This window comes from Canis lupus, chromosome 4 (assembly GCF_011100685.1).
Source record: "Canis lupus familiaris isolate Mischka breed German Shepherd chromosome 4, alternate assembly UU_Cfam_GSD_1.0, whole genome shotgun sequence".
In the NCBI taxonomy this organism is placed as follows: Eukaryota; Metazoa; Chordata; class Mammalia; order Carnivora; family Canidae; genus Canis; species Canis lupus.
The window spans coordinates 72,492,579-72,508,780 of record NC_049225.1 but is presented as its reverse complement, the minus strand read 5'-3'; the positions used below and the strand labels follow the sequence as shown (position 1 = coordinate 72,508,780).

Sequence of the window (16,202 nt, the reverse complement as noted above, 5' to 3'; positions counted from 1 at the left end):
AGACATACACACAAGATTAAGAGCCATTGAACAAGTATGCCAGCTATGGTTTTGTGCTTTTTGTTGTGGCCTAATTTGATGTATTTTGTAAAGTTAATATACATGTTCTTAATATGTTTACTTCCTTATGTAGGGAAGAAAGTTGCAAAACAGGAAGATCTAAAAGAAATGGGAGATGTATCCTCAGGGATGAGTAGTTCCATCATGCAGCTTTACCTCAAACAGGTGCTTGAAGCATTTTTTCACACCCAATCAAGTGTACGCCACTTTGCCCTGAATGTCATTGCATTGACCCTAAACCAGGGTCTTATTCATCCAGTTCAAGTAAGTATGTTTTATAGCAGCAGCGCTTACTTAAAAGAGCCAGATTTGTTACCATTTGATGACATTGTGATTGGAGAAAAGTAGTTTTTTATCTTACTTGTTAAGTTTTTTTTGTCCTAAATGCTTAAGAATCCCATCTCCAGGGTTTTCTAATTACTTTAAAATACGCATATATTCACAATATTGTCTCTTGAACAAATTTCTAACTTATATTGGTAGAATATGAATTTGGAATCAATTTTTGAAGTAGGGATGATTTGTTTTAATCCATAATGAGTCATATCTATAAGAACCCATAGCCTGTAATGAGACAGTTAATTGGGGTTAAGACTGGTAAGCAGGGTAGGTTTTACCCATAGAAAAAGTAAATTATATTACCTAAGCTCAGTTCCTTCATCTGTAAATTGGAAATAATACCAACTACTTAATACCTCAAAGCGTTAATATGAGGACTGACATAATAAAGACATATTAGCTTCACTAAGGATAGGCAGCTAATGCTGATGTAGTAGTATGTACACCATCCATCTGACATGTTCAGGAGAGTACCATCAGCTATAGAAGGGAATTTGTTAAATAACCAAAAGCCTGTATCCTTTAAAATTTTTATTTTGGGGATCCCTGGGGGGCGCAGCGGTTTGGCGCCTGTCTTTGGCCCAGGGCGCGATCCTGGAGACCCGGGATCGAATCCCACGTCGGGCTCCCGGTGCATGGAGCCTGCTTCTCCATCTGCCTGTGTCTCTGCCTCTCTCTTTCTCTCTCTCTCTCTCTCTGTGACTATCATAAATAAATAAAAATTAAAAAAAATAAAATCTTTTAAAAAAATTTTTATTTTGGCTATTATAGAACTTTTTCTTAAAAAAAAAAAAGAACTTTTTCTAATATATGCTATATGAGAATATGTTATATTCTTCCCTATATCCCAAAGTAAAACACACTATTGAATATTTAGCCAGTTCATGACTCAGGGTCATTATCAATAAGATCATGTAATAAAATGTATGTTGAGACTCTTAAATTTTTGAGATACTTAGGATTCTTTGCTGATACTCTGAATGGCCTTAGTTAGTTATACTTTTTATTATTATATTTGCTTTTTTAAACTTTCGTTTAAAATTTCACACATACAAAAATATTACAAGAGTGTACAACAAACCCCCTTGTATTCTCTTCACCTATATTCACCACATGTTAAGATTTTGCTGTATTTGCTTTCTCTCCTTCTTCATACACACAATTCTTTCTGAATCTTTTGATAGTAATTTTGAGATACCACAATAATTCTTTACCTCTAAACACTTCAGCATAAATATTTTCTAAGAACAAAGACGTTCTCTTACAAAACCAAAATGCAGTCATCAAATTCAGAAGATTTAAAATTGATACAATATTATCTAATATACACTCCATTTTCAAATTTTGCCAGTTAAGCTAGTAATATTCTTTTATTTTTTAAAGATTTTTTTATTTATTTTAGAGAAAGAGAGTAAAGCCAGGGCAGGAGCAGAGGGGGAGAGATTAGAAGGAAAGAATTATAAGCAGACTCGTCACTGAGCATGGAGCTCACATGGGGCTCAATCTCATGACCCAAAGATCATGACTTGAACTGAAACCAAGAGTTGGTCACTTCATGGACTGAGCCACCCAGGCACCCCAAACCAATGATATTCTTTATGGACTTTCTCCCCCAATTCAGGATTTAATCCATGATCATCCTTTTCAGTTGTTGCTGTGTTGACATATTTTTAAACTAGTTTTTGTTTATCTGTTTATTGTTTTCAGGTCTCACTACTGGTTCAGATTCATTTAACAAAGTATTAGGGGCAGCCCGGATGGCTCAGCAGTTTAGTGCCGCCTTCAGCACAGGGCATGATCCTGGCGTCCCAGGATCAAGTCCCACGTCAGGCTCCCTGTGTGGGCCTGCTTCCCCCTCTGCCTGTTTCTCTGCCCCTCTCTGTCTCTCTGTCTCTGTCTCTGTCTCTCTCTCTCTCTCTGTCTCTCATGAATATATAAATAAAATATATTTTTAAAAAGGTGTTTTTTGACTTTAGAAATCCAGTAGGGGCAGCCCCGGTGGCTCAGCGGTTTAGCCGCCGCCGTTGGCCCAGGGCATGATCCTGGAGACCCGGGATAGAGTCCCATGTCAGGCTCCATACATGGAGCCTGCTTCTCCCTCTGCCTATGTTTCTGTGCCTCTCTCTCTATGTCTCTCATGAATAAGTAAATAAAATATTTTTTTTAAAAAAGAAAGAAAGCCAGTAAATAAGGCTATTATCAAAATACTAGCTATCAGACTATCTGATCATTAAAGCTCTATATAAGATCAGTGTTTTGGAAAATTTTATATCTTCCTAGTTTTGAATATGGAAGACAAGTTACTTTTTGCCCTACATTATCTTTACATAGCAAATTCAGTCAAACTTGAAAAGTTATTGGATTATATATTTGTATTATGTCATAATCTTAAACAGATATTCTTAATGTAGGAGCTCTTTATGTTTAAAGAACCTTTACTTCACACTGAAATTGTTTCAGTTTCACCACATCACTATTTTTGTTGACGCTTCATCACTTTTTTTTGCTTTAAGATAAATCTCTCTTTTTTTTAAGATTTTATAAATTTATTTGACAGAGAAAGAGAGCAGAGGCAGGAGGAGTGGGAGAGGGAGAAGCAGGCTCCCGCTGAGCAGGGAGCCTGATGTGGGGCTCCATCCCAGGACCCCAGGATCATGACCTGAGCCAAAGGAAGACATTCAACCAACTGAGCCACCCAGGCACCCCAGATTAGTCATTTTTAAAAGAACACTAAGGGAACCCTGGGTGGCGCAGGGGTTTAGTTTAGTGCCTGCCTTTGGCCCCGGGCGCGATCCTGGGGACCCAGGATCGAATCCCATGTCGGGCTCCCGGGGAATGGAGCCTGCTTTTTCCCTCTGCCTATGTCTCTGCCTCTCTCTCTCTCTCCCCCTCTCTGTGACTATCATAAATAAAAAAAAAATTTTTTTTAATTAAAAAAATAAAAGAACACTAAGATATGACATTTGTAGAAAGGCCTATAAAACTAAATACATATACCCTAGATATACAGTGAATTTTAATATATGTCATGATACATATAGAGCTTTTACCACTGTGATGCCTTATAAATCCTATTTATTTATTTATTGCACTAAAAGAATACCTTTATTTTTATTTTAGTGTGTACCATATTTAATTGCTATGGGAACAGACCCAGAACCAGCTATGAGGAACAAGGCTGATCAGCAACTTGTGGAAATAGACAAAAAATATGCTGGATTCATTCATGTATGTGTTTTTAAATTGTATAACCTGAATTTAAACATCTTTCTATGGTATACCATTTCCTTGACAAATGTCCTGCCCATATTCAAATTAGCATAAAATATTTTGCTTAGTATTTATTTCTAAACATGCAACTAAGTTTGTCACCCAAGGTGTTTATTCTTGTTTAAGATTAGCTTCTAAGACTGAACTAGAGATGACAGTCCAGCAAGCATGCCCGAATAAATAAGGATGCATGGGTTCTAGTCTTCACTGTGTGATCTTGGCAGAAACAGCTCTTCTGGGTCTTGATTTTTTTCTTACATTAAATGAGGGGGTTGCAATAGATGATCTTTGATGTTCATTCCAGCACTTGTGTCCTGTGATTTTATTTTAAATGAGAAAGCCAAACAGTGGATTTAGCTTCTTCAAAGTATATTTTTAATTTGACTCTTAATTTCCATCTCGATAACGAGGCTTTTATTGATTTCAGATGAAAGCAGTGGCTGGTATGAAGATGTCTTACCAGGTACAACAAGCAATCAACACATGCCTAAAAGATCCTGTAAGGGGTTTCAGGCAAGATGAGTCCTCTAGTGCTTTGTGTTCTCACCTTTACTCCATGATCCGTGGAAACCGCCAACACAGACGGGCCTTTCTAATTTCTTTACTCAACCTCTTTGATGACACAGCTGTAAGCATAAAAAATTTACTATTTTAAGAAAATAAATGTTCTAATAAATTTTATGCCTTAAATAGTCACTATTTTGAAAATATTACCATTTTAGTAAATAATAGTGACTGTATTAAATGGGGTTTTTTACATCTTGTATATTAATTTCAAGGTATGTAGTCAAATTTGGAGGGGAAATTTTGCATGTGTAAAATACAGTGAGGGATAAAGTATCATTGTATCCCCATGCTGAGTATCTTATAAACTTTAATAACACTTCCTTTAAGCATAACTTTAAATAAGCTATATCACTAAACTATCACTTGGGGGGTGGGGATAGGTTACTTCAATAAATAAGGTGAAATTTCACTTATTTCTGTCACACTCAAATATTGTTAGAATAACTGTTGTAGGTTTTTGGCTGCTGAAATCCTTATTTATTCAACTTCCTTAATGAAGAGCCCACTTTTGTGTAATTACAATTTTGACCCTTTGGGTTATTGCACAAGTTGCACTGACCAGGACCATAAGCCAAGAAAATAGCGTGTCCTATTCTTTAAGCTTACCTCTTAATTTATTATTCACTTTACACAAATATTTATTCAGTACTACCATGTGTGGTAATTATTGTGGTAAGAGATGAAGTTAAAATAGTAAATAGGACAGATGTAACATCTGCCCACGTAGAGCTTACCAGTTAGTCTATGTGTGTATAAAGCTTTGAAAAGAACAAAAAAAGCGTTTGGAGTATTTTTTGTATTTTAATCACTTATAAGTTGATTTTGTTATCCCTGAACCAGATTTTCTTTCAATAAAACAAAATTTAAATTGCCAAATATAGATGCCTTACTAGACCTCTTTTTTTTTTAAGGACTACATGAAATTTTTTGATATCTAGCAAATATTATAAGCATCTATTTCAGAAATACTTGGAATATAATTTAATCATCATCACCACCACCATCATCATATCATCATCAGTATTAAGTTTTCATTGTGTGTAGGACATCATTCTAAGAGTGGAAATGGTATGATACAGTAATCTTGCCCTCACAGGATCTTACCTCCCTCCAGTTACGGAGATAGGACACAATTTAAAGGAAGTAAATATAGTTAAGATTAGCATATTCTGAGTTCAGGTGGTTTATACTATTGATACTACCCTAATCCTTATCTTGTCTCCTAAGCTTCATTCCTGTGTGGTTTCATTGCCTCCTATATGTCATTAGCTCAATGTTCTGTCCACCCAGCATGCACAATGCTAAGCTGGAAATTCAGCTATCATAATGCAGTGCTGTCTCCCGACTATTTCCAACAAAGGATGTCAGAGGAGGAACAAATGACTGAAGGCCTGGGTTAGATGAGATAGATCTACTACTTTAGCAAGGGATAAAAATGTAATAAAGGCACAAAGATAAGAATGTGTGGGAAATAATGAATAGACTGTTATTTGACTGGAGCAGAAAGGTCATAATGAAGCTTGGTTTATGGAGGATCTTGTAGACAGTGAAAAACCAAAAAAAAAGCATTTGAATAAAGTGATGAGGACAGATGCCAAAGAGCATTTTAGGAACATGTATTTCTTAGCATTGTGTTCATCCTGGAGGTAACCAGGGACTGATCTATTTTGATGACAGTAGGAAAGGAAAGAAGTATTGTGAAGAAGTAATAAATTAAATGAGGCTGTGTGAGAATTGTCAATGGATAACTGGAATGTTTTTGTCCTGAGCACCTGAGGAAATAATAGGATTGTTGAAAAGGAGTTGGCTTGAGAAGGACATAGAAAGAGGAGTAATCAAAGAGGTAGGAAGAGAAAACTAAGAAGAAAGTTTCAGGAAGAAAAGGGTGGAGAGTAGCGTCCAGTGCTACTCAGAAGTCAAAGAGAATAAGGGTAGCCCAGGTGGCTCAGTGGTTTATCGCCACTTTCAGCCCAGGGCGTGATCCCGGAGATCCGGGATCGAGTCCCATGTCGGGCTCCCTGCATGAAACCTGCTTCTCCCTCTGCCTGTGTCTCTGCCCCCCCCCCCTCTCTCTCTCTGTCTCTCATGAATAAATAAAATCTTTTTTTAAAAAAAGTCAAGGAGAATAAGATATTTTTAAAAAAGAAATGGGACAAGATTAGATGGCAGCAGTCAAGCAGTAGGGGAACACAAGCTTGATTATGATTGAAGAATAGTGGGGAAGACATGGGAGGAGCAGCTTAAGATTCTTTTAAGAAATTTGATTTTTGAAAGGAAAGAGCAATATAGGACTTATGATTTATGAACAAAGTTGAACAATTTATGAACAAAGTTGAAGAATTTCAGTTTTATGATTTATGAACAAAGTTGAACAATTTATGAACAAAGTTGAAGAATTTCAGTTTTAAAAAGGTTTATTCAGAGTAGTCCTGAACATTTTCAGTTTTAGGAGGAAAAAAAAAAAAAAAAAAATATATATATATATATATATATATATATATATATATATATATATAAATTAGTGTTAAAACTAATAGACATGGTGGAGTTCTATGTCTGCATTTCCCCAACTTTCAACACATGGGTGTTGATACATAATTAAAAATAAAAAATAGAGTGATGGAAAGTTTATTGCTTCTGTCCTATGGGATTTTGTTGTTGCTCATGCCACCATTGGATTTTGTGTTGTTTGCATGGCAGGATAGGTGAGATGGCAGAGGGAGTGTGTTTTGATAGCTGTATTTTCTTTTTCTTTTTTTTCCTAAGCTCTAAGTGTTTTAAAGGAATTTATTAATATGCCCTTCTGTTTATATTTTATATGATTATGAAATGCTGAAAGTCTCTGTTACTTCTTTTTAAAGCAAACAACTAGTAGTAGCCATAACTTTTGCCTTAAATTTTGCCTATCAGAGTTTTTATCATGTGAGACTATGGAATGGCCCTGTCAGAACGACTGGTATTCTGAGTTATGTACATAGAGGAAACTGACAAATGTTTTTTGAATACACGAACTTTAATGTTTTTTTAACCTACGTGTTACTATGATGTTTTTTTTAACCTACATGTTAGTACTATGATTCGTGCTTATTTTTTAGGGCAGAATAGTAACTGTGTGTAACTGATCTCCATATGGGTTAAAGTCTTAGAAGCACAATGACAAATCACTATGAATTCATATGTATACTTTCTGATGTGGTATGGATTTATCATAAAGATTCCATATACTCTGAGAAAACTTCAGGGAATTCCACTGGGGTACACTAAAAAATTTCACCTCTTCCCTTCTTAAGGTCCATGGTATAAGTCATTATGAAATCTCTTAAAATGGGTATAAGATTATTTTATAAAATCCATTTCTGTTCCCCTTCATCCCTGTTTCTTAACTCCCTCCCCTGCTCTCTCCCTCCCTCCCTTACCCTTCTCTTTCTGAAACATTAACTGAGGTGAAAGTGCCCTCTAATATTTTTTTGTCTGAAAAGGCTTTTTGGATGGATTTCTAGATTATCCACTAAACATGTGTACCTTTTTTTAAAATTTACAGAAAACAGAAGTGAATATGCTCTTGTATATAGCAGACAATCTAGCCTGTTTTCCATACCAGACACAGGAAGAGCCGTTGTTTATAATGCATCATATAGACATTACACTCTCAGTTTCTGGTAGTAACCTACTGCAGTCATTCAAGGAGGTAAGTTACACACATTACTATTCTTAATGCATCTGTCAAAGTGTAGGCATGCTATTTTCACTGTTTTGTTTCCATTGTTCTTTTTTTTCTTTTCACAGGTATATAAAGTCTTTCTAAATGAATATATTAAAATCTGGGCAGTGCTTGAATTGGGGAGAAGAAGTGGGTTGCCATTTCATGTCTATTAAGAAAGATCTAAAACCATTCCATTCCAGATCATTTAAGTGGAATATATACATACATATATATGTATATTTATTTATATATGGATTGTTCTTTTGATAAGCCATCCCACTTCTTTTTTTCTTTTACTTTAAGCACTGATCTTAAGTGTTTGGTGTTCATTCATATGTTCATTTAAACCCCATTTTAAAGCACCTTGCTATTCTGTAAATCTGGTAATGCTATAGATTACAGTAGTATACTTGAAGAGATATAAATAGAGATAGATAGCTTATTTATATGGAAAAACAGAAAATGTGTAATACTGTTGATTTCTGTATCCCTGAACACCTAACATCATAATGGAGTTGGTATATTGCGTGCCCAGAATCTTTACCGAGTTTATTATAAACCTTATGTCTTCTCTTATGGTTTTTAGGAGGAAATATAATTGGTTTCATTGTAATAGCACCTGATATGGCATTTAAAGACATAATAGGCACACAGTAAATTATTTAAAACCTAATTACAATATTTTCATGTACCTGATGATACAAGTAGATCTCATTTTACAAAATTGTTGTGCTCAGAACTCCACTTGATCACACTAGTAAATGAGGGAGATTATTATAACACCCAAGGGTTGGAATTACAGAAGTAACTAAACCCTTGCTGCTTGAAGTGTGCACCAAGACCCTGGCAGTACTGGCCTCACTTGAGATCTTGTTAGAACTACAGAACCTCAGGCCCCACCCTACACCTGCTGAAACCGTCTGCATTTTTAACAGAACCGAAGGTGGTCCTAAAGTTTGAGAAGTTAATAATTTCCCAGAATCTTTAGTCATCATATTATCTTATTTTACTTCACTTACTGTTGTGAACATACTTGTAAATGTTCCTCGGGTTTTATATTTCTTCTTTAATAGTTACATTTTTAATAATTGCCTTGTAATCTGGTCTTTTCCCTCTCTTAAATCCAGCTAACTTTATTTCTTTTTAAGAGCTAACAGTTTCATAAAGTACAAAAAAAAAAAAAAAAACATAGAATTTAACTGTTTAAGAAAAGTTGCATATTATCTTATTGAAAAGTTCTTAAAAGGGAGAGTTTGGTAAAAGTTGGGGTGTTCAAGCCTATTATATTCTCCTCAGTTAAATTATATTCAGTATTATTTTTTAAAAATAATCTCTCTGAAAAAAAAATAATAATCTCTCTGCCCATCGTGGGGCTCAAACTCATGACCTTTGAGATCAAGAGTCACATACTCTACTAACTGAGCCAGCCAGGCATCCTTTTCCTTACTTAAATTATGATTACTGCTTTTTCTCTATAGTGGCTTAACCTATGTAACAAATCAATACTTTTATAACCAATTTATCTTTCACCTCTATCCTATAACAAAAGTGTTTCCCTTTGATATTTGATAAGGGCTTTTAGGGAGGGGGTAATCAGAGTGAATTCTATGTGATTTTGTTTAGTCTTGGAACCTAATTGTTGTTTATGGAAAGTCAGAGTTTCAACATATAAAATACTAATTTAGAGATGCTTTTTGAAGCTTGTGAATAGAGCATAATTTTTTTAGTGGTATTTTGTTACTATTTTTCCTTTTTTTTTCTTCTTTTTTTCTTTTTTTCTTTTCAGTCAATGGTAAAAGACAAAAGGAAAGAGAGAAAATCATCACCTAGTAAGGAAAATGAGTCAAGTGAGAGTGAAGAAGAAGTTTCCAGGCCTCGGAAGTCACGGAAACGTGTAGATTCAGATTCAGATTCAGATTCAGAAGATGATATAAATTCAGTGATGAAATGTTTGCCAGAAAATTCAGCTCCTTTAATTGAATTTGCAAATGTCTCCCAGGGTATTTTATTGCTTCTGATGTTAAAACAACATTTGAAGAATCTTTGTGGATTTTCTGATAGGTAAGGTTACACATAAGCAATGAGAGAAAAAACTTTACCCTGTTCAAATTATAAAGAAACATGAAACCCAGTTTTGACTGCGTATTTACTTTCATATTAAAAATGTTCCTTTTGGGATCCCTGGGTGGCGCAGCGGTTTAGCGCCTGCCTTTGGCCCAGGGCGCGATCCTGGAGACCCGGGATCGAATCCCACATCGGGCTCCCGGGGCATGGAGCCTGCTTCTCCCTCTGCCTGTGTCTCTGACTCTCTCTCTCTCTGTGTGACTATCATAAATAAATAAAAATTAAAAAAAAAATTTTTTTTAATAAAAAAATAAAAAAAATGTTCCTTTTATTAAAAAAAAATGTTCCTTTTAAAAGAAGGAATTTGTTCCTTTTTGTTACTATATAGTATTTTGTTGTGTAATATGCCACAATTTGTACATTCATTTATTGAAAAGAGGAAAAGCATTCCCTAGTTGCATTATAAATGAAAGGACTTATTTTGTTGATTTCCTTAAATAGATCTTATTAGAGAATTAGGATAATCTTAAAATAGATTGCAAATTTAAGTTTTTAAAGAGCTGCAAGTAAAGAATAGACCAACCAAGCTGAACTCAATAGAACCCAAATGGTGTTAAATGTTGGCAACTAATTAAAAATAATGTAAAACCTTGTAAGGTCTTGGGGCGGTGCTAAGAAGTTGGGAAGATTTTTAAGCCAGAGTTGTTAATAATATGAAACAGATTTGTAAACATTGTGGCTGCTGTGTAGAGGATGAATAGTTGGAGGGCAAGAAAGTAGGAGGTAAACCAGTATTTATATTGAAACTGTTCTACAGTCACAATCATGGTATTCAAAACAGACATGAGAAATTACTTTCGTTTAATGATACCTCTACTCAAGACAAATACTGATGGAAACGAGAGAATATTACTCTTTTTAATCTTTGCCTTTATGTCTTTACTTCCCTTTTTAAAATTATATTTATTTTTGTGTACAAGTTCACTGGTCGAAATCTGTATGACAAAAAGTTTAATTATTAGTAAATGAAGTTTAACTACAATCACTTTCAATATAAATGCCTGAAAAAATTTTAATGCCTTTGTTTTCCCAAAACAGTAAAATTCAGAAATACTCTCCATCTGAATCTGCAAAAGTATATGATAAAGCGATAAACCGGAAAACAGGAGTTCATTTTCATCCCAAACAAACACTGGACTTCCTGCGGAGTGATATGGCTAATTCTAAAATCACTGAGGATGTGAAGAGGAGTATAGTAAAACAGTATCTAGATGTGAGTAGTAAAACCAAAATATATTTCCTTCTAATAATACTTTTATGAAAAGTAAATTCTTTGGGGGAGATGGTTCTCTCTCTTACCTGGAAGATTCATGAACTTTCAGATTATTTTTCTCTATGTGGTTTTAATGATTTAGGGGAATCTTGCCTTTTCCATTTCACACATTGCATCATATTTTGCCTTAGGAAATGCCAGCCCACTACTCATTTTATTTTAGTGAGAATGAGTTTATGGGCAAGTTTCAGGAAAAAACCATGCCCGCATATGGATTTTTTTTTTAATTCAGTAGATTACATGGTTTATAGTTCATAAGAGCAAAAGTCATGAAAAGTCATCCTCCTGCCCTCCTCAGCCATTCTGTTGTTCTCCTTCCTGGCAACCAGTATTACTACCTATTCATGTATTCTTACAGAAGTATAATACTGGTTTATATATTTGTATCATATATACCATACCCTTACATACATAACCAGTTAACAAATATGTGAGAAAATGTGTGTGTAGAATGTGCTTTTAAAATGACGAATTCATTAGAGATAGAAAATGGAATAGGAGTTACCTGGGGCTGGGGGGCAGGAAGGAAGGGGAAGCTGTTGTTTTAATAGGTACAGAATGAGTTTCTGTTTGGAATGATAAAAAAGTTTTGGAAATGATGGTGATGATGACTACACAACAATATGAATATACTTAATGGAAGTGAATTGAACATTTTAAAATCATTAGAATGGTAAGTTTTATGTGTATTTTACCACAGTAAAGTTTTATGTTTAAAAACATGAAGTTTTGTTTTGTTTTGTTTTGAGATTGTCCCTAAAAAATATATTTTTTATTTTAATCAACTTAAAGCAACTAGCTGAACATAACTAATAATATTTTTGACCAAGAATGAAACCTACACAGGGGCATCTACGTGGCTCAGTCAGTTAAGTGTCTGATTCTTGGTTATGACTCAAGTCATGATCTCCTCATGGCCAGACAGAACTCCACTTTTGCATTCTGCTCCCTGCTCAGCGAGGAGTCTGTTTCCCCTCTTCCTCTCTCCTTCCCTCCTCCACCCACCCTCTCTCCGCTCACGCACTCTTTCTCTCCCTCCCTCTTACTCTCTAAAAATAAATTTTTTTAAAAAGAATGAAATCTGCAATGTTTTTCATATTATTCATAGACTGCAAACCTTATACTCTAAAGCTAAAAATTATTTTCATCCTCTTTTTAAATTGTTTAACATCCTTTTTCTTCCTCTTATATCTTCTTATTTTGGCAGAGGGAACAGAGAACTTGAAAAATGTCTATCAGTAATTCTTTTTTAAAAAATATTCATGAGAGACACACAGAGAGAGGCAGAGACATTGGCAGAGGGAGAAGCAGGCTCCCTGCAGGAAGCCTGATGTGCGACTCCATCCTGGGACTCCAGGATCACGCCCTGAGCCAAAGGCAGACACTCAACCCCTGAGCCACCCAGGCGTCCCTCCATCAGTAATTATTAGTCATCTGGTTGCTTGATGACTTGGACCGGGATCAGCAAACTTATGGGCCATATCTGGCCCGGCTGCCTGTTTATTTTTAATTTTTCCCCTTGCCCATTTAAATAAAGTGTTTTTGAAACAGCCATGCCCATTCATTTATGTATTGTCTCTAGCTGCTTTCACGCTATGATAGCAGAGTTGCGTAGTTGTGACAGAGGCCATATAGCCTGAAAAGCCAAAAATATTTACTATCTGGCTTTTTATACAAAATATTTGCCAGGCCCTGTCTTGGACAATAGCTAGTCTGTTTAGCCTACCCACACCTGACTGCTGCCTGGAAAACATTTAGGAAAAAAAACTTTTAAAAGAAACATTTAGGGACTTAAAAATCTTTTTTGAGATTATTTACTTAACTAAATTCATATCTAATTTTTGTAGTTCAAACTTCTCATGGAACATCTGGACCCTGATGAAGAGGAGGAAGAAGGGGAGGTGTCAGCTAGTACAAATGCTCGGAACAAAGCAATTACCTCGCTGCTTGGAGGAGGCAGCCCTAAAAATAATGCAGCAGCAGAGACAGAAGATGATGAAAGTGATGGGGAGGATAGAGGAGGAGGCACTTCAGGGGTGAGGCGGAGGAGGAGTCAACGTATTTCGCAGCGTATTACGTAAAATGATTTTTATGTGCTTATATATGTCAGTCTATTAAATGTACACCAAGTAATGTAATACTTATGAGAGAAAACATTTTGTAGATAGAGATTCTCTACTTAACCATTTATACATCCTTTTGTAGAAAGTTTAACATAAAAGACAATAAAAAAGAAAAAAAACAGAAATGAGACTTATCCAGCATAAAGGGTTATTAATTTTTCTTTGGATTGTATTAATGTGTGTTATCTTTTTTTATTGTTGCTAAGTTTTATGTAGCTTTATGGTTCATATGTATATATAATTTTATATATCAATAAGAGTAAAGACACGGGTACAAATTAAGAGTTATATGGTTTTACAAGTATATGTTAACCCCTTGGCGCTGGCGGTCACGGTGCGTCTCATTGCCGGCAATGGAAGTGTGCTGGGAAATCCCAACTCCCGGCGTCAAGGGATTAAAAGCAATAAAAACAAAAATTTCACTAAAATTCTTTTGTGTAACACTTCGTCTTTTTTCCCCCCCCCAATGTTTTAGTCATTGAGAAGGTCAAAACGAAATTCAGACTCTACGGAGTTGGCAGCACAGATGAATGAAAGTGTTGACGTCATGGATGTCATCGCTATTTGCTGTCCAAAGTACAAAGATCGACCACAAATTGCAAGAGTAGTACAGAAAACCAGCAATGGCTTCAGTGTTCAGTGGATGGCAGGCTCCTACAGTGGCTCCTGGACTGAGGCTAAGCGCCGTGATGGCCGCAAACTGGTGCCTTGGGTAGACACTATTAAAGAGTCAGACATTATTTACAAAAAAATTGCTCTAACGAGTGCTAATAAGCTGACTAATAAAGTTGTTCAGACTTTACGATCCCTGTATGCCGCCAAGGATGGGACTTCCAGCTAATGAATTTGTACATGCAGCCAAATTTACAGGAATTTTTTTAAAAGGCAGAAAAACTTGAAATATCAACATTCTGGCAAAAAAAAAAAAATCAGTTTTATGAAGAGTAAGAATGGAACCTGGGATGCAGGAACAAAAGAAGGAAATGTTGGGCAAACATTTTTGTGGGAGCTCCCTTCGCTGTTGTGCAGCAGAAACAGATTCTCAGTTCATTTTTACTCCCACTGTATTATAGTTTAACAAAAATTGTTTATATCTTGGAAAAAAAACTTTCTGTTTAAAAAATAAACAAGTGAATGTTGGAAATTAGTCTGTTAATGTTCTTAATAAAGTGTTCTTGGAGTTTAACCTAGCAGCGGATGGCTTTCTTTAGCTTAGCCCAGTTTCCAGGGAAGCATTGTTTTTTCCAGGCTGTAAAATGGCAGAGTCTCCTGGATATATAATTTATTCTGTTGAAAAAAAAAAAGCATGCAGTATCTATGACCTATCTGCAGAAGGAGTTTTTGTAAATGTAGATTTTGATGTATTAGGTCACCCTGAAAAAAATACAAGAAAAGGGATCCCCAGGCAATCTGGTGGAGCGAATACTGCAATAAATTTTTTTACTTCTCTTTGTTACTTGTCTGTTTCCATTTGAATTTCTTATTGTAAAGATCTGTTTAAATCCATTTATATTATTTTGCAGTCTTTTATGTAAAATTTATTATATCACTGGTTTTCAAAGCAAAACATAAAATATTGTTTATACAGTTTGTATAGGCTGAATTCTGAATAATTGGTATCTATTATTTTCATTCCCATAAGAGGGTGTAAACAATTAACTCCAGGGTTTTATTGTATCCTGCAATATTTAGTATTAACTATATATGATTTAGCACTGTGCCAAACACATTTTCAAGAGTACATTTTGATATAAAAAGAAACTATAGTTTATTCCTTGTATGCTTCAATTTCTTTCTAGTGATGTCATGATGGTAATATTTATTTTTTAAACCTCGGGAAAAGGTAACAATCATGCTATTTTGGGAAACTAGCATTTCTCTTAGTTAAAAATTATGCCGTGTGTTATTTTAGAAATAGAGTTGAGTATGACAACTTCGTAATTACATTTTTCACAAGTTATTTTTTAATGCAGAAAAAGGAGTAATTTTACTAGTTGAGATGTTTATTCATTTTCTATTCTAAACATTTTATACCTCTTTGGGGAGCAGTTGTTTGTTACTACAAATGGGGAGATTTGGGTATTTGATCATTTGATCTGCATAGTTGATGCTCAGAAATAGTAATGCCTAAAATTACAGGGGATAAGATCTGTTTCAAATTTAAGTTTTTAAACAATGTGTGCTTATTTTTAAGTTCGTTTTCAAAAGTTGACCTCTAGAATGTTAAGTTTTATGAAATTGGCCAATAAATGAAAATACTCAATTTGTGAGGAAGAGTGACATTGCCACAAAATACCTTTTTGTGAACACCTATTAAACCACAATGAAAATAACTTTTCAGGATCTATTTCCTATGTGGAATTCTTTCAGAACATTTTCTTGAAAGAAATGTTTTCCCACTCTTCTTCATCCACTTAATTGCATGTTTGCACTTCCTTTTTACTGTGAACTCTGTAGAACAAAACTAGATTGGGTTTTCCCCCCTTGAAGTATGTTTAATCAGTAAAGGACTATGAAAACAACAGTTACTTATCAATAAGTAATTAGAAAAAATATAAAAATATAAAGTACAGCCTGTAGAGTACTAAAAAATAAAGATGCAGTTTTTGAAAAAAGCCAATTTTGAATACTATGAGCCTGACAATCAATCATGTGAGCTATTATTAATTCTTAGAAAAACTCTGCTAATTAAATATGTTACCACCTTTTTGTAGATAAGGAAAACTGAGTCTCAGTGTCAGAT

General features: G+C 34.9%; 1 protein-coding gene across 3 annotated transcripts in view; it reads left to right on the top strand.

Annotated features, from left to right (window-relative positions):
• NIPBL (NIPBL cohesin loading factor) overlaps positions 1–14,915 on the top strand; it is a 197,659-nt gene extending 182,744 nt beyond the window's left edge. For 2 of the 3 annotated variants that reach the window (XM_038535302.1, XM_038535300.1), the window contains 8 exons: positions 134–324; positions 3,520–3,627; positions 4,097–4,297; positions 7,778–7,924; positions 9,726–10,000; positions 11,102–11,276; positions 13,184–13,372; positions 13,935–14,915. In XM_038535302.1, the coding sequence (XP_038391230.1) occupies positions 134–324; positions 3,520–3,627; positions 4,097–4,297; positions 7,778–7,924; positions 9,726–10,000; positions 11,102–11,276; positions 13,184–13,372; positions 13,935–14,300 (1,652 nt within the window). In that variant the 3' untranslated portion in view covers positions 14,301–14,915. Of the gene's footprint in view, positions 1–133; positions 325–3,519; positions 3,628–4,096; positions 4,298–7,777; positions 7,925–9,725; positions 10,001–11,101; positions 11,277–13,183; positions 13,414–13,934 lie in introns of all 3 variants that reach the window. The other variant, XM_038535301.1, reaches the window with a different exon arrangement.
• Positions 14,916–16,202: the final 1,287 nt, after the last annotated feature.